The sequence below is a fragment of the Lycium barbarum genome, chromosome 10, assembly GCF_019175385.1.
Source record: "Lycium barbarum isolate Lr01 chromosome 10, ASM1917538v2, whole genome shotgun sequence".
In the NCBI taxonomy this organism is placed as follows: domain Eukaryota; kingdom Viridiplantae; phylum Streptophyta; class Magnoliopsida; order Solanales; family Solanaceae; genus Lycium; species Lycium barbarum.
Window position 1 is genome coordinate 122,101,338 of NC_083346.1, and position 21,006 is coordinate 122,122,343.

At 36.0% G+C, this 21,006-nt stretch overlaps 1 protein-coding gene across 2 annotated transcripts; it reads right to left on the reverse strand.

Annotated features, from left to right (window-relative positions):
• Nucleotides 1-1,717: 1,717 nt before the first annotated feature.
• LOC132615068 (insulin-degrading enzyme-like 1, peroxisomal) lies at nucleotides 1,718-19,396 on the reverse strand. 2 transcript variants are annotated; one of them, XM_060329620.1, is made up of 26 exons: nucleotides 19,043-19,395; nucleotides 18,080-18,155; nucleotides 16,957-17,024; nucleotides 16,058-16,149; nucleotides 15,910-15,983; nucleotides 15,756-15,799; nucleotides 15,103-15,154; nucleotides 14,228-14,350; nucleotides 14,030-14,142; nucleotides 13,067-13,229; nucleotides 12,663-12,755; nucleotides 12,393-12,478; nucleotides 11,179-11,265; nucleotides 9,237-9,340; nucleotides 8,422-8,524; nucleotides 8,218-8,313; nucleotides 7,951-8,140; nucleotides 7,716-7,777; nucleotides 7,343-7,447; nucleotides 6,082-6,283; nucleotides 5,790-5,998; nucleotides 4,868-4,992; nucleotides 4,357-4,408; nucleotides 4,165-4,251; nucleotides 2,806-2,928; nucleotides 1,718-2,230 (listed from the first exon to the last, which is right to left on the reverse strand). In XM_060329620.1, the coding sequence occupies exons 1-26, from the start codon at nucleotides 19,169-19,171 to the stop codon at nucleotides 1,961-1,963; spliced, it is 2,928 nt and encodes a 975-aa protein (XP_060185603.1). In that variant the 5' UTR covers nucleotides 19,172-19,395; the 3' UTR covers nucleotides 1,718-1,960. The 2 variants fall into 2 exon arrangements, with proteins under 2 accessions (XP_060185603.1, XP_060185604.1); XM_060329621.1 differs by lacking the exon at nucleotides 7,343-7,447 and having other exon boundaries at nucleotides 19,043-19,396.
• Between the last annotated feature and the right edge of the window lie 1,610 nt (nucleotides 19,397-21,006).

Sequence of the window (21,006 nt, forward strand, 5' to 3'; positions counted from 1 at the left end):
TCCATGTTGTTTTCCTCATAAGAAGATCGTCATCGCGCTTGGACCAAGAGGTATGAAGAAGATTAAGTAGTCTCATCATGTGACAAGGTACTTCAACATAGCTAATGCTGTATTGCACTTTGTCAAAGTAAGTTCATTATGTTTGTAAATTCAGCACAGATATTTCTCGTTCTTTCATCTTCATTTCGTCTAATGTTGTTCCAGCCTTCTATTTCTTTTTGCTGCAGATAAGTTGACAAGGTATACAGCACTATAACAGAGGTATATCAAGTTGGTAAATTCACAGGATGTTAATTTTGCCCCAAGAGGCTGCATGTATGTATCAAAACATATAATAACATGATATATTATATAATTAAGACCAAAAGTATAGTTGCAATTTTATTAGACAATTCATGCCAACCAAAATGGCGAGTTACTTTTAAAGCACTGTTTGTGACGAAAGCATACGACTTCCATCAAAATTGCAGCTTACAATATTATTTTGTCTAATTAAGAGATAGTGGACCAAAACTTTGTTGACAAAATCTATGATATTCTGACCCACCATAATTGGAACAGACACAATTAACTAGTCAATAAAAGACTCCAAACCATAGGGAAAGGGCAAGAAGCAACTTTAATGTCAAAGCCATATTGAAGAAACAAAGAAGTTTCAAGTACCCTCCACAAATTCTATCTACTTGGCATATTTCTCCCCCTCCTTTCTTCAACCATCTGCACTTATATAAATTTTGTCCTAAGTTTTCTTATACATCAAACATTGTGAACAAAGATATAATCCATGGGTAAATACACGGAGATGGTGGATGTAGGCGTGAGAATAGTAGCTCGGTTTCATTCTCATTGTCCTCAGACTGGTCGAATGTACTATCATCCACCTTCTAACATCCATGGCAATGCTTCAGATTTTCCTCGTCGTGGCCAAAATGAGAAACTTGTGTTTATTGATCACCACAATCAAGAACCAAACTCTATGGAGAGTTGTGGTGTCAAGACTTCCATGCATGTTGACACTGCAGACTTCATCGTTCACACGTTGGACTAAGCCCATGTATGTATGAATATTAGTATTTTTTTATTTTTTTATTTTGTAAAAGATTGAAAGTGAAAATGTGATGGATTGGCGTGTCATGTTTGTTTTATATACACTGACTGTCAGTTTATGCAAGTTAAATCCTTGTTTTGTTGGGTGATCATTATATATGTGCAGTCTTCTCAATATTGTATATTGTGTTTATACTCGGTGGAAGTATAGGAAAGAAAGAAGAAGACCAATGTGTGATCCAAAGTCAAAAGCATACTATCATACATATAAAACATGGTTTGTGATTGTTTGTTGATCTAGTTTGTATATATGGATTGTATGAATTGAAAAGATACATACTAGTGTATAATTGCAGATGCTTGTTGCGCCATTTTTTTTTCCCCTTTCGTGGCGACTGCAAATAGATCGCCACAAATATTCTGCAACTTAATAGTATAATCGCCACAAAATGTTACTTACTGTGCCAAATACAAGAGTCTACCACCAAACTACTGCTTTTTGTGACGATATTCTTGAATCGCCACAAAAGAAATTAAAGAGATTGCCATGCGACAGAAAACCTCATACTGATTGCCTGCATACACAAAGAAATGAACTAATTTGGAGTTTCCTTTTTCCAGGAAATGATGCAGTAGTCAAAGCAAATCACAATGAAAGTGCAAGCAATCAAAAAACCACCAACACAAAAACTTATAGATTTCACCTAACGTTTTTTTCTTTGCCGGGATTTGAACCTTGGTCTCCCAAGCAAAAGAGTTCGTTTCATTTCCTTGAAAACAGTTTATATTTGAACTGTACAATGAGTAGCAGCTATGTTTAATGTGAACAAGTCACTTCGGAATACAGTGTTTCAATAACCATGTAACTATAAATCTCCCGTGTCTTGGTTTTTATTTTCCTGTACTGTTAATATCACTGATGCTCAGCATAATGAGCTTTCAAATGGCTAATGTCTCCCTTAAAAGAAGGATAGAGAGGGCGGGATCTCCTGAAACAGAAAATATCTTCAATCTGGACGACGTTTGGTTCAACAGGATCGACTTTCTCTGCCTTTAGTTGACAAGAATGTGAGCTGCCAAAGACTTGTAAGCTTAATGACTTCCTTTTAGGAGCGCCAAGATTCACGTATTCGTTAAAGAAATCGATCAGGTCTGTTTTGGTTATCTGCTTCAGTACTGCAACCTGTTCCATGAATGTTAAATAGCAACAACCCGTCATATCTAATACTACAAAAGTCAAAGTTAAAATGCTTGTTTCAGAAAGAAAGTACGTCAATGAGGCAATTATCCTACCTTATGAACTCCCAGAAACTATAAAAGGCCAAGACGGGAAAAAAAGAATGATTCATCAACTTTCAGGGAACAATGAGCCAAGATACCTCTTACTGGTTTATATTCAGCATTTCGGAAATTAAGATTTTTTTTATAATAGATGCATTCAGGTCAACTTACGTGCACCTTGACTATCCACGGGGTACCTTCTACCTCCTACTAACACAGGTACTGGGTAATTCTGCCCAACAAGGCTTAGGTAGATGGGAAGAAATCAAGAATTATATTCCCTCAAGGAGACCACCATCTAGCAAGCAAGACTTGGAAGAGTTATTCCTTCCTTATATGACTCTAGTTTGACCTACAGGTACCAAACACCCACCACTCATGCCAATAATCCTTCCTCCCCGAAAGGGAGGAGAGACATAAGATAATTAATTCGCACATATTAAAACTGGCTTGATATGAATAAAAGAAAGCTCATACCTCATTTTCAATTCTATCAAATCTGAGGGTGCCACCAGAAATTTCCCACCAGAAAAAATTAGTTTCCTCCGATAAGTTCTTAAACTTCTCGAGCTTAATATCAATAAGAGCATTGACTTTTCTCTGCATCATATACGACAAGACCAAAATCTTAGTAGACGAGGCAAAATATTTAAGATTGCAGACAAGTGGAAATAATTAATGAGCTTCGCATCAACCTAACATTTTATTCAGCACCATCAATTGATTTTGACTTTATTGCTTTGTTACTGAGTGGGTTTATATCAGCGATACTAACAGAACAAAGGCATTTAAAGAATTTGATGTGTGAAGCCACATAGACTGATCAGTTTTGTAAGTACCAGAAAAATAGAATAGCAGATACATCACATTTCTTCTATTCTCAGCAAAAGCAGCAAGTGATTGTAAGTACAAGAACAGTCGGCCAAAACAATTTCTCTTGTAGGGTTACTAGGTGAATCGTGATGAAGATGTAATGACATTATCAAACAGTATTCTAACTAAGCACCTCTAATTTTTACTAATTGAAGTGTCACCATTTAGGCTGCCTCGTATAAGCAGCGTTCCTCATGGTAAGGTACTCCCTCCTTCCCAATTTATGTGGCGCTGTTTGACTAGGCACAAAGTTCAAGAGACAAAGGAAGACTTTGGAAATTTGTGGTTTATAAACAACAAACCTTTGACATTTGTGTGGCTATAATCATTTCACTAAGGGTAAAAGGGGAATTTTAAAGTTAAGTTGTTTCTAATTATAGAAAGGTGACATTATTTTTGGGACAAACTAAACAGGAAAGTGTGCTACATAAATTGGGAAGGAGGGAGTAGTTCTTTCCAATATTTTTCTTACTGATTTTGCCTACCCTCTAATACTTTTTTACCTTTGATCTAGGTATTTCATGATGTTTCATCTTAAGCCATTTCCGTGTAGATACTTCTGATAGTATTATTTTCTGAGAGTTGTCACAATGATGCCATTGTGTTTGTTCTGGTGTTTTATAATTGTGGTGTCCAGTTCAGCTTGTGTGAACCTAGAATAGTTCATTGGGTTCATGCTTTCCACAAGTACAGGTACGGGGTAATTTTGCCCTAAGTTGCGTGGACTCTTCACTTTCGATGCTGCACCCGTGTCGGATTCTTCAACAATACACTACTTTTGGAGAATCCGACACGCACCTGTTGACATTTTTGATGAGTTGGAGCAACATGGATTCTGCCTACAAATGCTTAACTAGATGGGAAGAAATTATCCAGTTTTTGTTTTTGCCTTCCGGGATACGAACCTTAAAAATGGCACCACAACTCAAGGAACAAATCTTAAAAGGAGATTCAATAATTTACCTTAAACTCATCATCTGACATGTCATGAAGCTGAGCTTCCAAAGTCTTGAGAAACGCCTGGAATCGCAACTCAATATATCTAGGATCCTGTATTATGGCTAACCATTAGTCTTTCATATCGAAGTAGAAAGGATTTTTATAACATTTCTTTGTAGGCTTACAATTTACATAGATATGATATGATCTATTTACCTTGACTGAGGATTGAACTATAAGCTGCAGTCCACGAACACCAGCATCGCTCCTACAGTTTAACAACATTAAATTGCTTTCAGCTAGGGATGACAAATTAGCCCACGAAAACCATTCAAGTTTGGGCAGATTATTGACCCATCTAATTTTTAGCTCAACCCATTTCAGCCCACCTAACGTTGGCCTGATATGTAGCCCAAATTGACCCATGAGAAACCTTCAAAATATTTTCAAGAAGACTTTTTTATTTGATGTGTTATATATAGTCATAATGAAGAAAAAAAAAATAGTTTTATTAGGTACTTAAAAAATTATAACATTAGAACTTATTAAGAATTGGCGGGTTGGGTTATGACCCACTTTTTAGCCCATTTTGACCTGCCCAAATTTGGCCCAACTAGTCCATTTGACACCCCTACTTCCAGCAATGAAAAAATTTGAATAGATGCACCGCATGTTTCCCAAGAGCAAATACATTCATAGAGAATTTAAATGAGAAGTGTTGGCATACGTCCGTGAAAGTGATGTAATGTAACCAAGCTGCTCAACAGATCTAAGCTGATCGAAAGCTGGTTGTTTCGCTATCAGAACAAATAGTTGCAGTTTTACATTCTTGACGTATTCATCTCGATGCACCTGCATATATTAGTTTGTTTTTTGTCAGAGCCTTCCAAACATTGAATAAGATAAAACTGTATTAGCAGGAAGAAAGAAAGACGGCAGAAATCATAAAAAGCCAACTCAAAAAGATGAGATATCTAGCAGATTAAAGTTGTTTAATAGGAAAGGTTTCACACTTTATTCATTTAAGTTTTTTCTGACAGCTTCTTATTAAGTACATACAAATTATTTGTCTAGCCACAAGTCAGTGGAATGGCCAAATAACTGGTTCTGCAAATAAAAACATTTCAGGTTAAATTCCTTAAAAGCTCCTACTAGTTTTGATCATTCAATTCTTGCTATTTCTCTTTAACTGTTCTAACATACTTGTTCCGGACAAGTAGGATTTTTTTTGACAAGTACGAGTTTTTTGCTAAACAAAAGAGAAAACCCATATATAAGGGGTATAGTGGTATAACAGAAGTACAAGCTTTGCAGAAAAAGATGACTTTGCCCATGGGCATCCAATCATATACTCCCACCGTCCAATTTATGTGGACACTCTCTCCTTTTTAGTCAATCCCAAAAAAAACACCTTTCTATATTTCGTAACAATTTAACTTTAAACTTCCTAGTTTACCCTTAATGAGGTCATTTATAGTAATACAAAGATCTATGGCTTATCTTGGGCCACATGTTTCAAAAAGTCATCCTTCTTTCTTAAACTCCATGCCCAGTCAAACACCTTCACATAAATTGGGACGGGGGGAGTATATGATACTACTACAAAAATGACATTGATAAAATAAAAACAGTTGTAACTTCAGATGTACCGGAATGTAATGGACAAGAGCAGAATTTTCATCAGATATATTTAGGCACTCTGCAGCATAGAAGTAATTCATGCTCTCTTCAAGCTTTATGATTCTACTTGACAGATGCTCAGACGCATATAGGGCCCGAGATAGAGGCTGGGCACCCTTGTAAAAGGCATCTTCAACGTGCTGGATCATTGAAACCGCTTCCTTTGAGTCGATGTTTCCTGAAAAGGGATAATCAAAAGGGTGACTATGCTACACTGCTGATGAAAATCCTAGAAAAGTCTAGTGAGGAAGAAAAAAGAACCTGCTGTGTAGCACTCCAGAAATGTTCTTGATAACAGCAGAGGATAAAACTTAATAAGGTCATCAACTTCAAGATTAGGAAGGACTCCAAGTTCATCTTCCCATGACCATGAGTGTTCCCTAAGTATTAGTGAGCAGTAGTACAAAGCTTGCTCGTATGGCTGTTGAAACTTGACGTTTTGATATTGCTTTGAGAACAATTCCTTAATAAGATAAAAGGGAATCAGTGAGAAGGAATTATCAGCTAGCAAACTGCAATCACAATTGTTACATTTTCTTTCCTTCTCTTATTTACTCTATGTTTAATATTCCTGGACTTGCAATGGGGATAACTAAATTGGTGTAAAGAACAATGTATAGAGAATGTAGACGATCTTGTAGATTTACTAGGAGCACTGTAAGCTTACCTTTATCTTTAAAATCTTTTTCTTTACTGTCTGTTTTTGAAGGTCGCCAGCATAACCTTAATGCTGAGGAATGCAACAATACCAGTTTCTCAAGGAAAATAAAAATAAAAATAAAAATGGGGGTAACTAAATCCGCCTCCTTAGTTTTATTACTCCCTCACCTTATCCTTCTTTCTCATCCTATGTCTTTGCTATTCAAGGATTACTATGTTATTATTAACTAAGTCATGTCAAAGTTAAGAAGCAGGAACTATTAAAATAGAAAATATTAGGCACTGTATGCTATATCTAACCCAAAATGTATGCTTTGCCCAGAAACACAAAGAAGTTCTCAAGCATCTCATTTAGTTTTCAGTGTTTTTAATTACCTAAATGTAGAGGTAAATACAGTAGTGAAGAGACACCTAATATTGTAATAGTCATAAGTTTTAGAGCACATCAAATGTATGAAGAAGAGGATATAAGAGAATTTGTCAAATGGTAAAAGTCTTTTTTCTTTTTTTTTTTTTTTTTTGGGGGGGGGGGGGGGGGTTGGGGTTGTTGGGGTGGTAACACAAATTAAGTAGTGCAAATATTTTGTCATGATTATATACTAAAATTATTGTAATCAATGCTGACTGCGCAATGTACAACAACAACATACGCAGTGTGATTCCACAAGTGGGGTCTGGGGAGGGTAGGATGTACACAGACCTTACCTCTGCCTTTATGGGGCAGAGAGGCTGTTTCTGAAAGATCTTCGGCTCAAAGAAAGGAAAAGAGAAGGAAAGAAGAGAAAAGAAACTAATTAAACCGGAAAATCTTTGTATCAACTTGAACAATAAGAAGACTTGAAAAAATGCTGTAAGCCCTTACCTTGATAACAAAGAATCTGTCAGGCTCAACTTTGAAATTGATAATCTTATCAATAACTTTTTCTAGTAAGACCCTCATTTTATGATTATATCCAGATAAACTAACCTGAAAGGGAAGCAAATCAAAGTGGGAGAGCGCAATGATTACGATGTCCAAAAAGTGATTGCACATAATTTTGAGCTGAATCAGAATAATGCTTTCCAAAAGTGCAACCAAGAAAAAAGAACTGATAATATTCCAAAACAACTAAGTTTTTCTTTACATCGAAAACACAGAAGTTTGGAGAGAGTTTTGTGTAGATTAACTTTGGTAAATTGTATTTATTGCTTAGAGAATTCCATCCATGATGATAATGCGTGTACAAGATAAATACCTCAAAACCACTACAGTGAGCACTTATCCAGTAATTGAGACCGGCAAGCTCGGCATTGTAGGCTGGAAGATGCAAAGTAGATTAGTCGAGTTAAGCGGATTATCCAGCGAATCAAATGATCAGTATTTCAACTGTGAAAAAGTTCTTGCATATTTTTTTTGATTGTTAAGTACTTGAATATTTGCACAAAGGTAAATGTATATAGAAACATAATATTTTAGTCTTTGATACTTGCCATATTCATTTAGATAGTCCTTCAGCAGCCATACGAAAATTGAGGTAAGAACAGCTGCTTCAGGAGAACTTCTAGATTGGGGACAGGTGAAATCTATTATACAGAGCCCCTTTGGCATGAAGAATAATGTATCCGGCTTGTACCATAACCTTGAATAAGGGGATTTCCTTAACAACACTGGAAAATTCATCTGTATTCAACGGCAGAACATTTCAGGAATTATATAAAGTGAAAGAGTGGGAAATGAGGTTTTATTGTTAGTAATACCTTGTTGGAGACAGTTTTAATGGACAAATCGGTAGGAATAAACATATTAGGAACAGGTAGATGCAAATTTCCATCAGGTGCCTTCTCCATCCATTGCTGTAACATTCAGAGCAGTGTCATCATTCTAGTCAATATCAACTTAAGCAATATTACAATGCCAAATCTTCATCAAATCAAAAGTATTTACAGATACCGACTGCGCACCTCAATCGCGGAGCTTGTTATTTTCTCTAATGAATATGCAGTTCCATACCAAGGCTCCGTTGAGTCTGTATTACCGTCAAATTTTGTTGAAACCCAAAAGATTCTGTTGGAAAGACTTTTGTGAGAGGTACTCCCAACAGATTTAGCTACAATGTAATGATATATATGACACCATCATAATTCAGTGACATACTATTTATGCAAATGATACATGTCGAACACACTATCTGACTAAGACGGAAGTTCTAACATAATCTCTGTATGTTTATTTATCCGTATTATCCAGATAACCACCATGGATTCAGAGGAATATGCACAAGTGCATGACTAGGAAATGTTTCGCCAGGCCTTCTTGCTTGTCATTCACGGTCATTTTTCCGTCTCTTCACTTTCTCTATGTTCCCGGAAGGAGAAATACCCAACGAACTATGACCTATCCAATATGAATTCCTCAAGTGTACCGGATTCTTGTCATGTCAAAGCCATGAATCCAACCAAAGCCAAGTCCATGAACTACGCAAAACAATTATCTCCATTAGAGGTCATGAGAACCTGGCTTCTATGCAGCAATAGTTAAAATTAACTCCACAACTATCAGGACAAGAGCCACTGGACTTCCAATTTGATCCAATGGACATAGTAAAAAGCTTGATTAGAAAAAGAATGGACATAGTCAAAAGGATATTGTAAAGATTAGACTTTAAAATCATCGAGATTTAGATTATTTATCATCATAAGCTGAGTAATGCAAGTATTCTATTTGCATAAACGTAAGTTAAAAAAAGATATAATTCTCTACGTGGAGGCCACCTCACCTGACATTTTGTGGTGTGAGCTCATTTAGGACTGCTTCAATAATGCCTGGGTTGAACCTTGAAGGTAAAGATGACCCAACCAACCAGTCTATTGGTGGGTAAAACTGGAAAAAATGATTCAAATATAAGCAATTCTTATTCTTTTGATAAGTCCAAAAAAAATCATTATTAGAATGGCAAACTGGTCTATAAAATGCATTTATAATGCATATACCTGATCACAATCATATCAAGTTATCTCAACCATCTATACTACTCCCTCCGTCCCAATTTATGTAATGGCATTTGACTGGGCACGGAGTTTAAGAATGAACGAAAGACTTTTGAAACTTGTGGTCTAAAACAAGCCATATATTTGTGTGGCTATAAATCATCTCAGCAAGGGTAAAATGGGAAGTTTAAAGTTAAATTGTTACTAAATATAAAAAGGTGTCATTCTTTTCGAGATTGAGTAAAAAGGAAAGAGTGTCACATAAATTGGGACAGAAGGAGTATGAGATATAAGAGAAAACTGAGAGAATATGTGAAGACAAATATCTAATGCCTGAAACCTGTTGTGGATGAAGACAAGAACCAACTACCCAATCAGAGGGGTGTTGTCGTTATGGTTTCAGGCAATCTCTGGTTTGATGATTAACGCTTGGAACTGTGAACTCTTCCCTATGGAAGAGTTCAGGAAGTGGAGAACAGGACAAGGGTGTTAAGAGGTAAAGCCAGTAATCTTCTGGCTACGTACTTGGGACTACAACTGGGTGCCGCTCATGGAGATGAAACAATGAAACCTTGTTGTCCATGTCGGATATAAGGTTCACTAGGAAACTAGCTGATTAGAAGAAGGAAAGATAACCTAATCAAGTGTACTTTCTAATTTACTAGCCTACCTTATGTTTCTTTTCACTAAGCCGACAACAACAATAGATGAGAAAGCCCCCTTTTTCTTTCAAATGATTTTGCTCACTATACTATTTATCCAATCCCTTTCCATTAGCGGTTTCAAATTCCTGAATTTTATGTGGGATGGAAAGGAAGAGATGTATACACATTGTCATAAATAGAGCAGGTCATTTTCTATTTGAAGAAGAAGGAGTTATGAGTTAAAGGCCTCTAGGCGTACTGGCGTATTAACTTCATATGGAACTGCTCTGCGGAAACAAATCATGAGAGGATGGACACAATTCTCAAAGCACATCAAATCCAAGATAGAAGGGGGAGATAAGATTACATTTTGGAGATAACACTAGTAGGGAGATAGTCTACGCAGACCAATTTCCAGAAACTCTTCGTCATGTCTACCATGAAGATAAAAAGAATGGTTGGGGAAGTGGTAAAATGGAAGCGGTCCAGAATCGACAGAATCTTTTCGGATTGGCGATCATAAGGGAGAACAAGAGAAGGAGATAGCTGAGTTGGAGGAGAAGCTTATTCTGCTATATGATATGGGAGAAAGAATCTAAACATTCAACTCGAAGCCTTAAAGCAATGGGTGGAGCGACCCAATAATTTTATAAGCATTGTATATCATATATCGCTCAACACCCTCCTGCACCTGTAATACAAATCTAAGATTCACACCTGGATTTTCGTAAAGACCTACGACTGTCAGAACAGGCATACCAGTAATTGACTCCGATAACATGAATAGATATATGATGATCCAACAGAAAACCTCATGGGAGGAGTGAACCAAAACATTCATAAATCCCTTTGAATGCCCGTGCATATCCAATGTGGGACTTCATTTAAATCAACATCATAAATTGGAAAGTAGTAACTTCTAGAACTATTTTTGTGTATACTTCTAGCATTCTGGGACCATTTTTCTCACTAAAATATCAGTTGCATGAAGAAAAACAAATAAGATAAAAAGAACCAATGAGTACATCAAAAGCATCCATATAAATGAATCAACCCAAATGGAGGGAGGATATGATTGTGAACGTACCTGCATGTTCGATGCAACATATACCACATAGTGGATGGGAGAAATCTTGTCTTGATAATGGAAATTAGTTTCAGACATAGCAGAAAGCTGCATGTTTAGAATATATGTGAGCTAGAAACCTTAACAAAAGAAGGAACATTCGTACATCTAATTTTTAATGAAGCCAATTCATCAAACAAAATTGTAAAGCTTTAAATAAAATGATGAGCATTATTTTTACAAAAAGGTTGAAAACTTCCAATTCATTGATTGATCTATATCTCAATCCCAAACTAGTAGGGACAGCTATATGAATCCTTTGAATGCCTTCCACTCTATTCGGAACCATTTCATTGCAATACTAAGTGACAAATTATCTATAAAACAGTAGCACAGTCTTATGATTCACTACCCATAATTGACCAGTTATGCTTCTCTTTAAATTCAAAGTAAGCCAATCATCTAATGGAGTCAAAAATAGGTGCAGGATTCATTAAAATGACTCTTTACGCAGGTTGTCAATCTATGGAAACCATCATCCATTCTCGAGTTGAGGGTGGCTATGAGAAACTCGCATAGGTGAGTTCATTCTATATCGGAAGTACAAGTTTCTGATACCTAAGCTTTACATATGGTATATGGGTTCACTTTTTCCCTCAAAATATCTGTGATTTTTTTCTATTCGAACTGCCCAAAATATACATAAGGGTATTGTCCTCCAATTCTGTCTCTAAATTTCCTTGGTCCCTGTCCCTGCTAGCTGATCAAGCTTGCTGCAGATTCCCTGACATCACCCACTGAGCTGTATATATATTCAGATAACATGCATGTATAAACTTCAAACAAGAGAGGTCTTACAAAACTAACACCTACTACATAAAGTAAATCCTTTCCTTCTGTAGATTCTATGTGTTATCATGCTCTCTTTATATTTACAAATTGCGAACAAAAGTTAACTCTGACATGAAAAGTAGACTCTGATTCTTTTTTCCAACATATTTACTTCTGGATGCACTTCAAAGTGAAGCCAATTTTGACTAACTAACAAGGATACAGGAGAAACATCTGCGGATTGAGTTAGAGGAAGAGACAGAGATCACAGAGGAAATTTAGTTTGCTATGAATGTTTACTATGTTTTATCAATAAATCTTGCTCTAATCTTGAAGGTATATATTATGATGCTGTAAACAACAATAATCACTTTGGTGTTTGATACAAAATTAAGTGCAACAACCTCATCATATATCCATTTGCAGGCACCAGCTTGTCGAAGAAGGTCAATATATTTGAAAAGCAGTGCCACAACATCCTCAAAATGGTCTGAAATATTATTGAGACATGAAGGTCAGTGTAGTGAACCTTCCCGATAGAAGATAAATTCCAGAAACAAATGAGAAAATAGAAAATATCGAACGGTTAAGAGAAACACATTTCCATTAATTTCCTGTCCACATATGGGTGTATGGGGGTGGGGAGAGGGGGAGGGGAAGATGAGAGAACTAACCATGCCCAGCATCAGTCAGATTAATATAAACTTCAAAAAAAGAGAAGTGATGACCGCCACTTGACTCTCCAGCCGATAAGCTTGTTGCCCAACCTGCAAGGATTTGCAGAGATAAATAGCAATAAGTACTTCGAAACAGTCTACATGAACAATACGAGATGCCCGGTATATGTAAGAATATGTATGGACCCCAGAAAACATGCAACGCAAAAAGCAAGTGAAAGCGTCAATGAAGATATCTCAACTACTCAAAAATTTTGCTTGTAAACAACATTCTTATATGTCTTCAGTCTTCACTATTTTTGCATATCGTGGGAACTGAACTCAAGCGTTCCATAAGTGCCTCATAACAAATGGCTGGTCGAATAGAATTAGAATTTCTAATGATTATGTTGAGAACTCACCTAACTTCTTCAAGATATAAAACAAGGATCCTTCTCCTTCATGTCCAATCAAGTGACTCAAATAGATTGAAGGCCCTTCCTTGTAATGAAGTACATCTGGAATTACTGGCCACACAAGCCTCAGCCTATGACCTTGCTTTATTGGAACAGCTCTGACTAGAATCTGTGCAACAAAAAGTAAAGAATCATTGGCATAGGACAACAATGTGTTTGTAATAATGAGAAGAATGCAATAGAAGAGAGAATAATGTAGATTATTAGCTCATTTCTGCCACTCGTACCCCAAATGAAAAATAAAATGGGAAGTTTCAAACCACTGCTAGAAAGTTTGACATAATTTCATGCTTCATCAATAAGACTTCTCCTTGAGATTAAGGAGTAGCAGGTCTTAGGATAATCCAGCAGGAGCTTCTATTCCAAACGTACAGAATATGCCTGATATGTCAACTCACGGGATGAATAAATACTATGACAGTTGAGTGATTTGTTAAGCTTAGGTGACCGTGACACCTTATTGCATCTCAAGTGCACGGACACAAGGATGCTAGAACTCGAAAGGGCTCACAGTTTCTTTCATGCATTATCCATCAAAGCCCATTAAGCTAAATCTCAAAAGATGATAAGTGATCATAGGAAACAACCAGAAATTAAGCTCTCTTCTCTGAAGGTAGGGTGCAGATAAAATCAAATGCATGTATAGGAAAAACCATTCATTTCTCACAATTTAAAAAATATATCTGATTGATCACAAGCACAGTAAAAATTATCAATCATAAGTTCAAGCGACCCCATATCATAAACACTTTCTCCCTTCCTTGTCTTGCCGCTAATCTTTCTACCAGAAAAACAACATTCAGTCCAGCCAGCACAAAAGGGGCAAGAGAAAAGAGATCCACTAGAGCATAGCCCTTATATTTTCCAACTTTTGTGTCAAATTTTTGACCCCTACACTTATTTGAGCACCTGAAGATGTTCTGATTTGCAAGGCTGATCAGTAACAGGGGAGTAACTTCTGTTGGTATTTGGAACTTCTTGGAATATGCTCTGTACCAATGTTTGAGCTTTATCAAGGCAATCTGAATGTTTTAAAAGAGAAAGTTAGTATAGATAATATTCCACAATAATAATTCATAAGGAAGAAAAGAGAAATCAACCAGCTACCTTTTGCATAAACAACCAAATGCATTAAGTTGGCAGAATAATTTTCTTTATAAAATTTGAGAAGCTCCTCCCTTGTATCCAACCCTCTTGCTTTTGGCTGCACCTCCAAAGTATCCCAATTGCCTGTGCAAGAGTTAAATGTTTATAAGTGTCAAAAGAAACAATATGCAGCAGATAGAGAGTAACTTCATGTTCTCTCTAATACAGAAAAGTAATATCACAAAAGCTATGGCAAAGTCATTAAAACCCAAAAGATGATACTGGATTATTTGACCTACAGATAGGTGATAAAATTGCCGATATCATCAATAGACTGAGCATGCAGCAAAGAAGAAGGAAACGTAGTGGTGCCCTCAGTTTCAGAAGAGAAACAGAGAACAGGATCGAGTTCCTAAATGCTTTTTTGGTTGGCCAGGCAAGTGGGTTCAATATCGACCATAGCAAAATAGGCGACTAGGAGTGAGATATTTCAGCTGAACTTTTCCTTTTGTTAACGAGATAGAAACTTTATTCACAATAGATCACAGTAAGATGGAAAATCGCCATAATATTGTATCTTATAATACAGTAAAACAGGGGAAGAAAAGGTTGAGGGTCTACTAGTGTCGAAAAAGTATATCCGTTTTTTGCCAATAATTATCCAAAAGAAGTGTCTACGTAAAATTAGTCCAAGACACTCAGGCCTATCCAAAACCCAACGATACTGCATCTACACATACATTTACAGCATTCATGTTCTGCGAAGAACAAATCAGCTAAAAGTGCTCATTAGATACTAGACGAGTTAACTAAACAGGGATTTAAGGTAAGCCAAAATTAGATTGCAAGCCATATAGTCAAATCAAATGGACAATATTATACATCAAATAACAAACCTGTGCCAAATTTGTGGTATGGATGATCTTTAGAGCTCAGATGTTTCTGAAGCTGCACAGAAAGTAATGCAAAAATGAAGGAGGGTCTTCTTTCCTCCAAAAGAAATAGAATAAAATTCGAAAGAGCTAAACAACAACAGCTCCAACAGGTACTTAAAAGATTACAAGGACTAGGTAATCCTATACATTGTTGCAGACGTAAAAGTAAATAAATAAAAGGTCCTTCACTAATAACGTAAGTTCTTAGACGTGTCATCACACAATTCAATGTGGTATCCGAGCAGGCAAGAGGTCATGCACTCCAGTCTAACCGCTTAGCAGAATATTTCTTGGCCCTAAAAGAATCATGCTCGTACATAAAGGGTGTGTGAAGACCTAAACTAAATAAATAACAGTATCCACTCTCTACTAGTTTAATCTTTGAAACGATGAGATCACACAGTTCAACTTCATCAAAGAATCATCACAAGTACCAAAGGAATCATGCTCGTACATAAAGGGGTGTGTGAAGACCTAAACTAGATAAATAACAGTATCCACTCTCTAATAGTTTAATCTTTGAACCGATGAGATCACACAGTTCAACTTCATCAAAGAATCATCACAAGGACTAAAGGAAGCCTAAAGTTGGCTTATGAGTCCATATAAAATACCTGGTACATTCTGTGACCATCAGATAATAGGTTGTTTTGGTTCTCTGGGATGAGTCAGCAAGTTGCCAAGGGCACAAGACAAGAAAGAGAAATCAGCAGTAGTTAATATTTACAGGACTGAATGCATCAACATGCATAAATAATGAAGCCTAACCAGAATCAACAGCTTTTATTTCCCTTGTTGTAGCATCAGGTGACATTAATGGTTTGACAAAAAACTGTGCAAATCTAAATAAATGAAACACGATAAGGCATTTCATAGATACTCTTTCAAAGATAATAAGGAGAAATTAAATCCGTACCTGTCCAATGCTTCTTCAAAGCAATCTGCATTAATGTCGAAGTAAAAGTTGGTGTGCTCAGAAGATGTATAAGCATTGGTGGAACCTCCGTGCTGAATCAATAATCAAGAATGAGGAGGAAATTAAACTCTATAAGACAGTTACCTGAAGGGAAATTAGCAAAACTTCATAGCGTTAGTAGCTATTCTTCTCTCTCTCTCTCTCTCTCTCTCTCTTTTTTTTTTTTTTTTTTTTTTGAAGAATTCTTAGTTGATTGTTTCCACTGACAATGAAGGCAAGAACACCTGCTTAACACCAAGCTCCAACCATTTTCCTCCATCTCCCCCATTGTCTTGAATACACATAAACCAATATCATCCAATCGGCCACGGTGGTTTTCTTGGACGGTGGTTGGGGATGGAACTGGGAGAAGGGGGGAGTATGTGAAATAGATTTCTTCTTTAATTAGACCGGTAGTTTAAGCCACAAACTTTTTTTTTTATTCGATAAGGTAATTAGGGTAAAGTTACTTAGCACCTCAAACTCCTATAAATAGTCTATAGAATACACATAATACTTTCTTCCGATGCAAGACTATTTCTTACTAACATTCTAACCTTCCCCTCAAATTTTGGGGTGGTGAAGTCACCTTGAATTAGCAAATTAATGACTGAAGTATATGCAAATAGTTAAACCACCACCATGTATCACCATCAAGGCTCAATAAAAGAGCCCCTGAAAACGATCAAAATTGTACCCCAACATACACAATAAGGACATAAACAATAATCATCTGTCAACAATCCTGAAGAGAAGATAGATTGCAAGGATAAGCAGTAGGAAGAAGGGACAAACTATATTACATAAGTAGAAAATCAGGAAAAAGTAAATCATAATTGCCAATAGCTAAAAGAACATACCTGGGTGATGTACTTTGAGTAACTATTCTCCACGGGATACTTCTCACTTGCATAAAACAGCATATGCTCTGCAGTTTAGCACATTAAGAATCAGTGTGCATTTCTGCCTCAAGGAAGAAAGTGAAACTGAAATAGCGACAGTAGAATGGAATACCATCCAAAGGGTGCAATTAACTCACAAAAAAATGAAGAAAAAAAAGTAGTGAAATTAACCAAAAATAAGCTAGCACATTAAGAGAAGTTAAACTTTCCTGCCCTCTGAAAAAACACAATACTGGTGCATAGCACCAAAGCTACAGGAAACTAAAACCTCTTTTGCTCAATCAAAAACCCAAATTTCTAAGTTCAACTCATTCATAATTGATACTCTCTCCAGTCCAAAATGATTTATGTATTTTAACTTTTAAAATTTGGTCCAAAATAATTGATATTCACAAAATCAAGAAGGTATTTAATTCCTTTTCACAAATTTTCCCTTGATACATTCCTAATCTCCATGATAATTATGTCAACCTAACCAGAAAAGAAAATCATAATTAAGGGTATTTTAGTCAAAAGCCTTTCAACTTTTAGAACTAAGTGAATTTCTTAATCCTTGTGACCAAATTTAAAACATCAATTATTTTGGACCAGAGGGAGTAATATATAAAAACAAAGAAAAACACTAGATGATTTCTTCCTATCTGCCTAACCCTTAGTGGGCACAGTTACCTGCTGGAAGGTAACAGGTATAAGGTGGAACCAGTCGAGCTGCACGCAAGCTGACCCAGACACCACAATCATAAAAAAACAAAAAAATAAGAATAAAAAGCAGCATTCCAGAGTTGCTTCAAGACCTAGGTAAATGCACTAAACAACAAGTCAACAACAACAACGTAGACCTGTCAAGTGGGTCTGGGGAGAGTACGTGTACGCAGGGTAGATAGGTTGTTTCCGATAGACCCTCAGCACAACAACGCATTACCAAAACCAATGCGCTAATTTACAACAAGTCAACAACAACAACAATGTCCCGTCAAGTGGGGTCTAGAGAGTTTAGGATGTTCGCAGGGTAGATAGGTTGTTTCCGATAGACCCCCAGCACAACAACGCATTACCAAAACCAATGCACTAACTTACTTACCAAGAAAATGAGCAAGACCTTCAAGACCCTTAGGATCACTGTAATACCCCACTGGCACATCCATAGAAGCAGCACACTGTTCCAACAACATAAATAAAATACATTTATACAAAACCCAACTCAATAAAATTATCATATAGGGTGTGTTCAATATGAAGGAAAACATTTCTCGCATTCCACATTTTCCAGAAAATGTTTTCCAATTTTCACATGTTTAGTTAGGCCAAAATTTTTGGATAATATTTTCTCTAGGAAAATAAGTTCCTTAAAAATGAGGAAGCGACCTCATGAAAGTAGGGAAAACAAGCTGCACAAGCGGCATTCCACAAATTGTCTCCTCCCCACCCCCTACCGCTACCACCCACCCAGGCACACCCCCACCACCCCACCTCCACTCACCCCACTCCACCACACCACACCCACCATTATATTAACAAATTGCACAAGTGGCATTCCACATTAATTGTCTCCTCCCCACCCCACCGATACCAACCTACCCACTCACCCCCACCCACCACCCACCATAGTATAAACAAGTTGCACAAGCAGCATTTCCACATTAATTGTCTCCTCCCCACCCCACACTAATACCACCCACCAACCCACCACACCACACCCACCATAGTATTAACAAGTTGCACAAGCGGCATTCCACATTGATTGTCTCCTCGACCACCCCACCCCGCCCCACCACAATATTTGTCTAGATTATATACAAATGTTTTTCGGATAATACTTTTTGCTTACGTACCGGCATTCCACATTGATTGTCTCCTCACCACCCCCACCCCACCCCACCACAATATTTGTCTAGATTATATACAAATATTTTTCAGATAATACTTTTTGCTTACATACCGAACACAAGAAAATGAGTAACAACCCACTTATTTTCCTAGAAAACATTTTACTTCATACTGACCACACCCAAAAAGGACAAAATTAGTTCACAAAAAAAAATACCTTGTCAGTTTCAGGATCACTAATTAAGAGAACTTCAAGATTGTTCTGTAGTACTATTCTTCTATACTCCCTTTTATCTGAACGAGCCTTAAATATCTCAACAGGTTCATCTACTGTACCCACAGCCATTTTCAAAGCTCAAAAACACGATTTTAAGTGCAAAAATAGCAATTGGTATTGCAAAAATCAGTGATATAAAGAAAAAGAGAGTAAAGGGTATGTGCAAAATGTTAACTTGGTTTAGAAAAATCAGTTTTCTTGAAATTTATTGAGATTTTTTTTTTTTTTTTTTTTTTGGCGCTGTTGCTAGAGGAAGACTATTGTGCAAGTCAGCCTACAATTGTTGAAATAATGTTTGTTTAGGAGGGAAACTGACAAGAGTCTATGCATAGTTGTCCTTTTTATTTTTTATATTACTTCTGTTGTCCTAATTTATGTGATATAGTTTGACTGACATGACATTTAAGATATAAAGTAAGACCTTTAAATCTTGTGATTTAAAATAAGTTAAAAATATTTGTGTGGTTATCGATCAGATCAAGAGTAAAAAGTAAAATTTAAAATTAAATTGTTATCAAATAAAAAAATAATATTTTTTTTTATAGATAAATTAGAAAAAAATGTGTATCACAATAAATTGGGATAGGGATGGTACACTAGAAAACTTGGCATTTGGTCTAGGAATGTGATGGTAGCAATTTTTTTATTTTTTTTTGGTGTTGTTGCTAGAGCAAGACTATTGTGCAAGTCAGTGAACCTACAAATGTTGAAATAATGTTGCTAAGGAGGGAAATTGACAAAGAGTCGATGCATAGTCGTCCTTTTTTATTTTTTTATATTACTTTCGCCGTCCTGATTTATGTAATATAGTTTGACTGATATAATATTTAAGATATAAAGTAAGACTTTTAAATCTTGTAATTCAAAATAAGTTAAAAATATTTATGTGGTTATAGATCATTTGATCAAGAGTAAAAGATAAAATTTAAAATTAAATTGTTATCAAATAAAGAAATATATCATTTTTTTTATAGATAAATTAGAAAAAAAATGTATATCACAATAAATTGGGATAGGGATAGTACACTAGAAAACTTGGCATTTGGTCTAGGAATGTGATGGTAGCAAATTTTTTATTTTTTATTTTTTAAAAAAGGTTACTATAGTGTGGTGACATGTGGTCCATGGGAGAAAAAGTCATTCCTTAATTTTCCATTCCTTATGACAAGTCATCCACCCAATAAAGAAAAAAAACAAAAAAGGAAAAATTGGTCTGAGTTATCTATTACTTGTGTGTTATATTTGTGTTAATGGAAGATAGCAGGTCCTGTAAAATCAGTCGAGGTACATGCAAGTCAGCCTGAATAACGCTATTATAAAAAGAAAGAAGGAAAATATCAGTTATACCAATGGGAAAGTTTGATTATCCTAGTGAGAATTGAGTTGGAGTTGAATTGAAAAGTGTTTGATTGTTAACCAAATTCGAGTATAGGTCAAAGCTCGATATAGGTGAGTACCTATATCGGACTCAATAAGAAATTTCGCTTTAATGTATGCTTAGGTGTCATTTGGCCATAAAAATAATTCATTTTTTTTTTGGAAAACTTTTTCAGTTTTTTCACTTTTGGACGTTTGGCCATAAATATTCCAAATACAATTTGAAGTTATATTCCGGAATACCAAAAACTCAAAAAACTTGTTTTTTTAAAAAAAAAAAAAATCACTTTTTCACTTTTTTACAACTACATTTCACCAAAAACTACAATTTCAAAAACTATGGTCAAACACAACTCTAACTCTAACTTCAAAAATTCCAAAAAAAAGTGAATTTGTTTTTGGTATCTATGGCCAAACGCCTGCTAAGTCATTATTTCAGCATTTAATATTCAAGTTGTTCTGTAACAAAAACTATCTTTATATTGGAGCATGCGTAGAGGAAGTTCCAGGTCAAGTTTGCTTGTTAT